Source organism: Mirounga leonina, unplaced genomic scaffold, assembly GCF_011800145.1.
Source record: "Mirounga leonina isolate KUSES-001 unplaced genomic scaffold, KU_Mleo_1.0 Mir_94, whole genome shotgun sequence".
Classification (NCBI taxonomy): Eukaryota; Metazoa; Chordata; class Mammalia; order Carnivora; family Phocidae; genus Mirounga; species Mirounga leonina.
The window spans coordinates 27517795-27530504 of NW_023270855.1; the positions used below are offsets into that span (position 1 = coordinate 27517795).

A 12710-nucleotide genomic window follows, 5' to 3' on the forward strand; every position below is an offset into this window, starting at 1 on the left:
TCCACCTCAGCATCACTCATAATCAAAGGCAAGCAAATTTTTCAAAGAGAAACTATTTTGTTCTCTTTATTTGTTAAATTGGCAAAGTTTTTTTTCTTTCTTTTTAAATGAGATGACCCAGTATTTGCAAGAGACTTTCAGAGTTTGGCCAGAGGAAGCAGATCTTCACACCCTAGACCCAGTTCTGGGAATGTAGCCCAAAGATATCCTGAAATGCAGGCACAAATAAGGTTCATCACAATGTTGTTCCCAATAGTGGAAAATGTGAAACATCTAAGGTGGCAAACATTGTGCAGGAATGGAGGGGTGAAGGGTGGCTAATATGACATGGTAGATTTACACAGTGAGATATGCTGTTACAATTAGACAGGGAGTTCTTTGAAACATGGTCAAGTGTTAGGGGACCAAATTAGCCAAGCAATCTGAATTGCCGGTCCAAAAGAAGAGTGTACATCAGCTTCAGCCTCTCATTCACTCATTTATTCATTCATTGAACAAATGCGTATTTAGTATCACTCTGAGCCACACACTGTTGGGTTCTGGAGACCTTGGAATTGAAAAATACATTGGCCTTACCATCATGGGGCTTACATTGTAGCAGGAAGACAGATGTAAAGACAGAATTACCCAGTTTTACAGGATGCTGTGTGACAGGTAACTGGGGAAGGAAGGTATCTGAGAGGAAGTGGCCCCTGGGTTGGGTTCTGAAGAATTTAACAGTCAAAAGGTGGGGTGGTCCAGTGCACAAAGAGGGAGAGGGACACGGAAGAGAGTTCCAATTATAGGGAATGGCATCATATGTGCAAAGGCCCTCTGTTATAAGGGGCATGTCAGAAGAACAACCCAAAGAAATGCAGAGGTCAGGGGTGGGAGAGAGGGAAAGGATGGTATCTGGAGAGTCACAAGATGAATCTGGAGAGGCAGGAAGGGATAGACTGGGGGCCAGCAAACTCCTTCTGTGAAAAACTAAATAATTTATACTTATTTATAAACATTTTAGACTTTGCCAGCCAGGAGGCAAAATCAATAATATTATATATGTATTTATATGACAAGAGCGGAAAGAAATTTGCACAAAATTTTTATTGATTCAATTTTAAAAATAATAATTGAGTTCAAATTTTTTTGTCATACATTTTTACCAATGAGAAGAATGGAATATTCACAGAGAATAATATTTTGCTTAATTAGCTGAATATTTTGCCTAATTCTCTATTATCAAAATTGGTTATAAGTGTTTATTAATGCTGATCAGAGATGAGATTTTCTGATTTCATCTTTATAAATATTTTTTTACACAAACACTGATATAGTCCACAACCATATAATTTTCATTGAGCATATTCATGGCTTGGCAAGCATTTCTAAAATTCTATTAGATTTTTCTCGATACTCGCCCTTCAGCATGTCATTACATTGCAGATTAAGCACTTGCTATTGAAGGCAAGATGGAAACTCCTCAATTGCCTTGTTACATGGATTTTGAAGTATGGTATTTTCTTTGCACTTACATCAAAGTCCAAAAGATGCTGCTGGAATGGCAGCTCAGGCTCAGAAAATATATCATGCCAAAAATTTATGTGGCATGAGCTGTAGCTTCTTGTTTTAACTTTCAGTTGAATGGAAAGTACATAAAGCAGCCTAACATTACTTATGATTGGAGCAATGTTAATTGCCATTACAATGACTTCACCATGGTATAAGTTGTGCCTGTAAGTAGAAGTCTTGCCTTGAAATTTAAGTTCAGTTCCCTAGGAAATATTGTCAAATCCATAGCAAAAGCTAATGTCCAAAGCCAGTGAGTGTCCAGTGACAGCGATGGAGAGCAGTTCTCATTCAGAAGAATTTTAATCCCAGTCCTGAGCTCAAAAGTTCACAGTAGAACTTTATCATGGCTCAGTTATCAAACTGCTGGGTGGTAGCATGAGTCGGGGTGTACAGCTTCTTTTTTTTTTTTTTTTTAAGAATTTATTTATTTATTTGAGAGAGAACACCTGAGAGGGGATAGGGTCAGAGGACTAAGCAGACTCCCTGCCGAGCAGGGAGCCCGATGCGGGAGTGAATCTAGGGACTCCAGGATCATGACTTGAGCTGAAGGCAGTCGCTTAACCAACTGAGCCACCCAGGTGCCCTACGTGTACAGCTTCTATACAGCAGGTGATGGATAAGTTCACAATAGCAAAAGATGTTCATCCTTGATACTGCTGGTTCCGTAACACCTGATAGATTCTTATATTTTCCACAGAGTGCCTACTGAGGGATAATACATGAATAATTATAGGCTTCAAACATCTTACACTTTTTAAAAGATTTTATTTATTTATGTGAGAGAGTGAGTGAGCGCACAGGCGCGAGAGAGAAAGAGAGCATAGAGGTAGAGTGGGAGGGAGAAGCAGACTTCCCGCTGAGCGGAGAGCCCGACACAGGGCTCGATCCCAGGACCCCGAGATCATGACCTGAACCGAAGGCAGATGCTTAACTGACTGAACAACCCAGGTGCCCCAACATCTTACATTTTTATGAGCTTTGTAAATTTGGCCAACTAACACTTTCTCTGCGTCTCCATATTTTTTACACCTGTCAGTTGTCTACACATCTTGGTAGATTCCACTTCAGTTATTCGGCACTAGTGTTTCCTTAACCTCTTTGAAATTTTCTTGCCTGAACTCATTCTACACAGACTCTTCATAGCAGCGAATTCTTGAGTCACTTCAGACTTGGCATCACCTCCTCAAATAAACAACAGAATAATATCGATGCTATCGGGCGCCTGGGTGGCTCAGATGGTTAAGCGTCTGCCTTCGGCTCAGGTCATGATCTCGGGGTCCTGGGATCGAGTCCCGCATCGGGCTCCCTGCTCCTTGGGAGCCTGCTTCTCCCTCTGCCTCTCTCTCTCTCTCTGTCTGTCTGTCATGAATAAATAAAATCTTAAAAAAAGGGCGCCTGGGTGGCTCAGTTGGTTGAGCAGCTGCCTTCAGCTCAGGTCATGATCCTGGAGTCCCAGGATGGAGTCCCGCATCAGGCTTCCTGCTCAGCGGGGAGTCTGCTTCTCCCTCTGACCCTCCCCCCTCTCATGTGCTTTCTCTCTCTCTCTCTCATTCTCTCTCTCTCAAATAAATAAATAAAATCTTTTAAAAAAAAATCTTAAAATATATATATATATATATCAATGCTATCCACCTATCAGTCAAAAAATACCACCCACAATTATTTGCCTTGTGTTTTAATTGATTATGGATGTTGCTTTCAATATCACTAACTCCTCAAGCAGCTGTTCCTACCGAAAGGATAATAGTCTTAAAACAGTGTATTTTCTCTGGACACATTTGTTCAGCTGTTCAATGAAACAAGACTGGGGTACATACGCTGTTTTCCCTGCTTGGCTAACACATCAGCCACTTGGAAACTTAGTTTCATTGTTTATTTTTACTCTGTTTCATGACTTATTGTGGGGAGGAAATTGCACGGTGGTGAGATCTTCAGTTGTGAACTTTCAAAATGTATGACCATTGCTTTCCTTGTGAGTTGGGATTGTGTGATGAGGCTGAGGTTGGCAGCATTGGCGTATGCTGCATCCTCCTTGTGTGGCTGTCGTGTCATGACATGAGAAACACAATGCTTTGCCACCTCAGTTTGATAAAAGAAAAGCTCCTATGCCAAGCAAGGTGCCTTAAAAGAGCAACACTCGAAGTCACTTTTGTTTCCTGGTTCTGACATGATGGTGTAGCTGGTAATAAAATAAAGCAAAATGTTACGATAGGGCAATCCGCACAGCATTCCCAACACCGCCAAGGTGCACTGGTGTTACCGTGATTTACAATGTGCTGAGCAGCAGTGTTAAAGCAAAATGAGAACTGTCACCACTACGCATCCTGCTCTGGGAGCCTGAACACAGGCACAGACATTAAATGAATGAATGAACGGGGCTGTGCTCCAGTAAAACTTTATTATGGATACCGAAATTTGAATTCCCATCATTTTCACATGTCAGGAAATAGCATTCTTGGTTTGCTCCTTCTCAACCATTTAAAAATGTGAACACTCTTCTTGATTTATGGGCCGTACAGAAATAGGCGGCAGGCTGCACGGGGCCCACAGAGCCTAGTTGGTCAGCCCCGGTTTTAGGCCACTTGAGGATGTTGGGCTCTGCTTCTGTTCGGAAGGCTTCCCTCCTGGGCATGCAAGGGAGATTTGCCCAAAGCCGGGGCAGCCCTGGGAACACCAGCCAGGCGGGTAGTCTGAGCGCGGGCATTTCCTTGCAGGACGGTACCCGAGTCGTAGGAAAATGCGGTGGTTACTGCGGAAAATGTACTCCGTCCTCTGGCACTGGCCTGGAGGTTCGAATTTTATAGTCAAGGTAAGTCAGTCCCGCATTTCTCTCTCTTTCTCTCTCCTGTTCTTTCTGTAAACTCATGACTAGCAAATGGAGGTGGGTCAGTTGCCCCCAGACAGGTTAGTATGAAGCACCTTGAAAGTGATTCAGTACTATTCTACCTTTTTCTCTCCTGCTCATCTGCCCTCACGTGATTGAGGTCCTCTGTGCTCCACGCTGGGATGTGAGGTCCCTAGGCTTCTCTGTGTCAGATTCCTCTGTGGTATTCATTTGAGATACTTACCAGATTCCATCTCTAGAGGTCCTTAGGTCTCTGGCACATCTAACCATCTGTATTTTTGATACAGGGAATTCTGACTCAAGTGACCTATGGATTCATGTTTGAGATGCTGCCCAAGAGTATTGCAGTAGTAATATTAATGACATTCGGTGAGCCCTATGTGTCAGGCACCGTGCTGAGCACTCTGCAGGCATTATTTCCCTGAATCCTCACAATAAAGCCACAAGATGGGGCTGTTATCCTCATTTTACAGATAGAAGCTGAGGCCCACAGAGCGAAGTGGCTCACTTAAGGTCCCAGTAGTTTCCTTTAGCAGAACCCATCAGTGCTCTCCACCAAAGCCAGGGCTCTTGATTAATATGCTGTTCCACACATTTGTGACTCAGTGTCATCCAAGGGCTAGCGTGATCAGCATCACCTGGGAACCTTGTGGGATGCCAACTCTCAGGCCTGACCCTAGACCTACAACCAGAATCTCTATTTTAACAAATCTGCAAGAGAGTCACGCATGGTAAGGTTTGACAGTGCCTGGTCTAACTACCTTATGCTGCCACGTGCTCGCTCTGCTGGGCAGAGGACTGAATTGGTCACTCTCTCTTGTCCCAGTGCCTTCAGCTGCAATGGATAAGTTCAGCCAATTCGATGAGCCTTCTACAACTTATTTCAAGCTTTCAGCAGCCCATTCTCCTGTAGGGCTCTTCAAGATCCTGACCTAGGCGTACCTACCTGACATTTATGTATCAGTATTTCACCGTTGCATTAAACATCCATATTCAAAATGATGATCTTAAATTAGGATTGTTTCCATTGCAAGAGGTAACAGGAAAAAAAGGAAATTTACCACCTTAAGTACCTGAGAAATCCAAGCAGTGGGCTAGCTTCAGGCATAGCTGGATCCAGAGGCTCAAATGGACTCATCAAGACCCTTTCGTACTCCCATCAGAGGGCAAGGCTTGCTTCATTCTCAGGCAGACCATCTCCCCCACTCCATGGTCCCTGGCAGCCCTAGGCTTACATCATTTTTGCAGCTCATGGCCCCAGATAAATGCTCACCTCCAGCATCCATTCTGCACAAGAACTCAGGCTCTCTTTGGTCACATGGGCACTTCTGAACCAATCACAATGTCCAAGAGACTGAGATCATGTACCCGCCTGGAGTTGGGTGATTGACAGCTTCATTTAGAAGAGGAAGAAGGAGTTTATTGGAAAAGAGGAGATGGGATGGAGGCAGGCAAAGTCAGGTATCCACTAGAGAGCCCCATTTTATATGTATTGTACATCTAGTAAAATAGTTTTGTATGTGTTTATGTGTAGTAAAATTTCTGTGAGTGTATATGCATAATATTTACATGTATGTCTAGAAAAAAACTAGAAGGAAATGTACCAATATTTGAAGAGCATTTTCTCACGTGAGAGATTTCAGGCTAGTAGTTTTTTATTTTATTCTTTTTATACTCCCTGGAAATGTTCATGTTTCTTATAGCAAACTTATGTCACTTTTAAAATCTAGAGAAAATAGTGTCATTTTTAAAATTCTATATGTAAAAATGTATAGATTACCTACTTTTGACTTATGTATGGCATTTGAGACAGATGGTTTACATTTCTTATTTATTTTCAGGTGCTCTGAAGAGGAAACCACTATGGGATGGATGAAGGATAGTAATGCAATACCTCCACCTTAAATTTATGTGTGTGTGTGTGTGTGTGAGGACTTGTATGAGTGCGTGTGTGTGTACATATGCACATATATACATATACACACATATATGTACATACATATATGTACATATACATATATGTACATACACATATATGTACATATATGTGTGTATATATGTGGAATATCCTAATGATGTAAAGTTTAATATTTATGTTTGAAATTATTTATTGTGATGTAATATTTTTGTACGTAAAATGATTCTATTATGACTGCCTTTTGCATTATTTTGTCCCTTGCAGTCAGATCACTGCATTTTACGTACTCTACATTATATGTAGTACTATGACAAAAGTGATCCTTCATTATCACGGTACACTATTGTTTACTTTCTATCTGTAAATATTTTATTGTTACTTTTTAAAATTGTACTTCATTTTTTTAAAACAACCTAGCTGCCATCAAGGTGCTACAGGAGTTGTGTAAGTGTACTTTGGCATTTCTAGGAAAGTATCAGCCAATAAGTAACGTAGTGATGTCACAGATCGTTCCAGCTATTAGTTATGTTAACTATTCAGTTTCATGTGATCTCTGGGAAAAAAAAAATTGCTGCCTTGGTGCTATATATTGTATATATTTAAGTGATCATCAGCCTCAGAAATGTAAACATTTTTAATAAAAGGGAGGAATGGAAGGACACTTTGCAATGGACAGAATCACTTGGAAAAATAAGACCAGCTTGTTTATCCTTATTTTTGGACATGCCTATTTTGGAAGAGAGTTGGACTCTGTTCTTCTTTTTTGTTATTGTTGTTAATACTTTGCTTCAGTTCATGGTGCCTGGAGCTCTCTGAAGTTAAATGGAGGGTACCCCAAAGCAGCTTCATTACAGAGTGATACTGAGAAAGTGGGATCCTCTCAACATTTTGCCAAGATGTTCTAAAGTGGTGTCCAAGTTTATCAGTGGCAAGACAGAGGATGCTCAGGATGGGATGACCTTCAGCACTCCCAGCACACCTGGAGAAGTTCAGAACCGGTTCTTAGTCATCACGATTGCCTTTTGCATAAACACCTTGGCTGGTGCCATGACTTCTCGTCAGGATGTGAGCCTAGGACCCTGCCAGTGTCCATGGCTGCTATACCATAATCAGCATTTGTGAGAAGACATAAACTGTGGAGTACAAGACGCCTGAGTCTTTCTGATTTTCCATTAATGCACTGCTTGTTACTTATTTCCAAAATGGAAGTTGAAGTCAGTGTCCTTCTGCCCTTCTGACCTGATTGAAGGGAAATCATTACCAGTGGCCCATGGCAGGTGCTCGCTTTGAGAAATCCTACCCACCTCCACAACCTGAAGAGATTAGAAAAAACCTGGCAGTAACCTCCAACCTCAAACAGACTCCAGAGTGCTCCAGAAGAAGTTATACTCAGTGTAGGAATAAGTGTTATTCTCCTTTATTAATACATTGTGAAATATACTATGAATAAATACCATGAGCACATCCAAATGTGTGTTTTATGTGGTTTCTGGACTCTTGATTCAAGTAGGAATGAAAATATGTCTAATTTTTTAAGATTGCCGGATTGAGAAGCAAGGCATATTTTCATAATCCCATCGATTACAGTTGCCACTCCAGAAATTAATAAGGGATGGGGATGGTCCCCAAGGTCTGCTTTTTCACCCAAAATCAGTTGAAGTGGTTCTGAAAGAGACATGACTCTTTTGTCTGTGTGATGGGGAACAAATGGACAAATAAAAGAGATTAAGTGGGCTTGGGGGCTTCATTGTTAATTTTATATAGCAGGAGTTTCTACTCTGTGGACTTAATGGTGTCTAGGGAAATAAGGAAATCAAATAAACAGCAAATAGTAAGTGGGCATCCACCATATGCCAGCCCCTCTTCTGAATTGTTTTAGCTCATCCTCATAACCACCAAGTAGAAGTTCACAGACAGTGAATAAGTGGCAGTCCCCGAAAGCCCCTTGTGTGGCTCTGACTGGGTTACATGTCCACCTCTGGGCCAGTCACGTTGTTGAGGGGCTGATGTCATGTATCACCTAGAGTCAGGTGATTGGTAGCTTCAGCTGAGGGAGAGGGAAAGGTTTTGTTATCAGAGGATAGATAGTATAAAGATAGACAAAAGCAGAAGGTATCCACTCTAGAATCCAACTGTGTGTGTGTGTGTGTGCGCGTGCACGCATGCACAAACTCAAATCCCATAGCTTATATCACAGCATTGGTATAATCCCTCAGCATTGTCTGAGACCTGGGTTCTCATCCTTTTCCTGACATCTACTAACTGTCTGATCCTGAGCCTTAGTTTCTTCATCTGTAAAATGAGGCTATTGATAGTCCTCCCACTTACCTTATGAGATTGTTTATTGAAGACCTTTTCAGCTCTACATCAATGGTGTCAAAATAGCTGCCCTCAGACTATGCATCAGCAAATTTAAACTGATGGGCAGCAACGAAGACATGAACTGTTTCAGTTAGGAATTGAGTTCAACTGCTAATTTCAGAGACCTGACTACAATGGCTTATACATTAAAAAGTGTACTTCACTGTTAAGTAAAAGAAGCCTGGAGGTAAGCAATCCAGGGCTGGTATGGCAGCTCCACAAAATCCTCAGGGGCAGAGTTTCTTTCTCTCTCTCTTCTCCTCAATCCTCCATAGTTCAATATAGCTGCTAGGGTTCCAGCAATCACTCACAGATTCCAGGCAACAAGAAGAAAGGAGTGGAGGAAAAGGGTAAAAAGTGGCCTGGCCCCAGCTCTCTATATTTCTTTTAAAAAGGTTTTCCAGAAGCCTCATTTAACAAATTCCACTTAAGCTCCTCAGCCAGAATTTAGTCATGTGGCTGCACCTAGCCAGCAGGAGCAATAGGGAAACCGGGTTGTTTCACAGAGTACGTTGCCAACCTGAATAAAATGAGGGATGTGTTCCTATGAAAGAAGGCAAAATGAGTTTGAGAGAGACAACAAGAAGTCTCTGTGACAGGTTCCCAATACAGAGACAAGAGGGAGTGGTTTGGAAGAAATTATCACAAAGTAAGCAAGAGATAATAGGATCTGGATGAGAGTTGTAACTATCATAATGGTGGAAAATTATAAAGTGATGGAGGTAGTAAAATGAACAGAAGCTGACAATGGATAGATTGGGAGTGGACTGCAGGAAAGGAGATCGCTGGTAGGGGTTCAGAGACAAGGTTTCATTTGCCGGCAGATACAGCCAGGGTGATGCAAAGATGAATGCATAGGTGGCTGAATGGACAGATACCATCTTTTAGTCTGTTAATCTTTTATATTTTTATAGCACTATATAAATTAAAGATTGTCTTTCTATTCTTTTCATTCATCTACCCAAATAATATTTATTGCACATCTGCTAATTTCCAGACATATTCTAGGCACTAAGGGGTGCAGCAGTGTATTCGTTAGGGTACAGGCTAGAGGCTGTATTAGTCCACTAGGGCTGCCGTAACAATACCACAGAGCAGGTGGCTTCGACAATGGAAATTCATTCTCACCATTCTGGAGGCTACAAGTCCGAGATCAGGGTGCTGCGTGGGTTGGTTTGTGATGAGGCTCCCTATCTGGTTCATACATGCCTGGACATGCCTCTTCTCACAGTGCCTTCTCATGGCCTTCCCTCAGGTGAGCACTGAGATATATATATAGGAAGAGAGAGAGAGAGAGAGATCACCATCTTCGGTGTCTCTTTCTCCATATGAGGACACCAGTCCTGTTGGCTAGGGCCCCACCCTTATGACTTCATTTAACTTTGATTATCCCCTTACAGGTCAGATCTCCAAACATGGCCACATTAGGGGTTAGGACTTTAACATAGGACTTCTGGGGAGGCACAATTCAGTTCATAACAGAGGCTCTAAGGGAGAGATCCCAAAATAACATGGATATTTATTTCTCTCTCCTCACCGTGCAGAGGTCCCATCTCATCGGGGACTTGATTCTGTATGTCATCAGAGAACTTGGGCTCCTTCTGTTTTGTGGCTTAGCCATTCTCAAAGATGTTGTCCTTAAATGGCTCGTCCTCATCATATCTGTGTTTAGCCTGCGGGAAGGGAGCAATCGTCTTAAGGTCCTAAGGCAAGACGTGAAGTTAAAGAATGACTTTTATCCCCACTTACTGGCAATTGCTTCAATGCACAGCCTCGTTGAGCTGCAAGAGAGGCTGGGAAATGCTCACTAGCAGGCCACCACGTACCAGCAAATGCTACAGGCAGGTGGGGATTCTATTACAAAAGGATGAAGGGAAGGATGGCTGATGGGCAAATTAGCAGCTTCTGCCACCAGCAGTGAACAAAACCTATAAAAATCTGTGCCCTTTGGAACTTACATTGTAGTGGTGACAGATGGACAAGAAAAGAAGCAAAGACCCAACAAAACCACTCCACAATGGTTTCCCAGTAGTAATTCTGACCCTGTTGACCACCATGGCCCCCAGATAAGATCGTGGCCCGCCGCATCATTCCCTCAGCATCAAGAGCTCTCATAGCCAAAGCTTTCACACAAGCTGCAGTTCCCTTGCCTTCCTGGGTCCACTCTTCTTGTGATATAATAGTATCTAATACAATAGTAATACAAAACTGATACAATAGTAATAAATAGCAAGCGAAACCTAGTGTGGAATGGGGAGAAGTACCAGAGGGAGAAATAAAGGGAGAAGAGGAACAGAGCCTCTCCTGTATCCTGGGGTGAGTGTGTTTTTGTTTTAAATAAAGAGGTCAGAAATTCCTTCTTTATAAACTTCTGCAGCTACAAACAAAGTTGCAGGTCCCCATAAAAGCTTGCCACCAACCGCCCTGGATGCGGGGAAATTCCACCTGTCGCCAACAGATGGCGGGCGAGGTCCTGCTCTGGCTTTTGGTCGCCAGTCTAGGTCATTGCACTGTTAAGCCTGCAATGTTTTCTGCTTGTTTTAGTATATGTGCTGCGGAAGCGAGCACTCTGCTTATTTTAGAGGTGACTTTGCAAGATGTGCATAAGACCTTCAGAGCCCCTAAGCCCTGCAAAGATTTGACTACTCTCCTCAAATATGTACCTCAAAATTAAAAATAACTCAGACCATAAATTTAGGTTTTTCCATGAAGACTACCTCTTAAAAAATCAAATATTGATTTTTTTTTCCTGAGAAATTTGAAGACCATTTTTGCTATAGCCGTAAGCACATGTTTTGTGTTCAGAAGGTGATGCAGCTAATTTTACAACATTATTAGTCACAATGATATTCTATCAGGACAAAGAAGCAAATATCCAAAGTACTTATAAAAGGGACATCCGGTTATAATGGGGAAGAGGATAAAATGTAACTTTGCATGGAGATGTACAGGTTACTGGGTGGCGGGTATGGTACTTTGTTAGTACTTAGGATCCACTGCCTGTTGGTATGAGGGTCACAAGATGGTCGAAGATGGTGTTTGTGTGTAGAAAAGACAACTAAATATTCAATTTATTACATTTACAAATTCAAAAACCTAGTTCTTAATCTTTGGAGTTCAGCTTAGAAATTCTATTATTTATCAGTCTAGTTTTTAGCAATTACTTTTTAAAAAACTTTTAAATAATGTTGGCTCCATCTTTTTCTTTGTCAGTTAAAAGCCTTCAAATATTTTATGTAGTATTTACACATTTCATGAAATTTATTTCTGTTAAGCAAATCTGCGTACTTGAATGTTTTTTATAAATGCAAATGTATAGTATAAATATTACATAGATCAGTGGCCTTAAAGCTCTTTTAAATATCCCAAAGTGGGAAATCAATCTAACATGGCTTTAACTTAAAATTGCAAATTTAAATCAAGTACTCAATGATACATTTTAAACTCACATTATAAGCTGCCACTCTCATAGTTCAAATGTTTAAAGTCATGGCAATTATGTAAGCTATCAAATTTTTACATGTTCCTAACACTAAAAGCTTAATACACTGGTTCTGATTCCCTTAAGCACTTTTCCTACTGCTAGCATGCATAAACGTTGTGCATTCTACAACTGTTAGAGAGCCAGAGACTCCCACTGGGCATGAGATCAGGAGCTGGAGACAGCCGGGGTGAGCCGGGGTGCTTCTTCTCATTGCAACTAGGGAAACCTTTCGTATTTATGTCCTGTTACTGCTATAATACATCTCCTCAGGCCAGGTTTAAAACTATAAATTTATTATCCCCTAGTTCTGGAGGTCAGTAGGGCTCTGTTCTTTCTGGAGGTTCTAGGGGAGAATCAGTTTCCTTGCTTTTCCAGCTTCTAGAGGCCACCTACATTCCTTGGCTCACAGCCCCTCCTCCAACTTTGAAGTTAGCAGCATTTTCAGGGGCGCCTGGGTGGCTCAGTTAGTTAAGCATCTGGCTCTTGGTTTTGCCTCGCGTCATGGTCTCAGGGTCACAGAATCGAGCCCTGCATGGGGCTCCGTGCTCAGCGGG

General features: G+C 41.8%; 1 protein-coding gene across 2 annotated transcripts in view; it reads left to right on the plus strand.

The window, feature by feature from the left end:
- Window positions 1-6375, plus strand: part of ADAMTS9 (ADAM metallopeptidase with thrombospondin type 1 motif 9) — a 163251-nt gene extending 156876 nt beyond the window's left edge. For both annotated transcript variants that reach the window (XM_034998587.1, XM_034998583.1), the window contains 2 exons: window positions 4263-4357; window positions 6235-6375. In XM_034998587.1, the coding sequence (XP_034854478.1) occupies window positions 4263-4352 (90 nt within the window). In that variant the 3' untranslated portion in view covers window positions 4353-4357; window positions 6235-6375. The remainder of the gene's footprint in view (window positions 1-4262; window positions 4358-6234) is intronic.
- Window positions 6376-12710: the final 6335 nt, after the last annotated feature.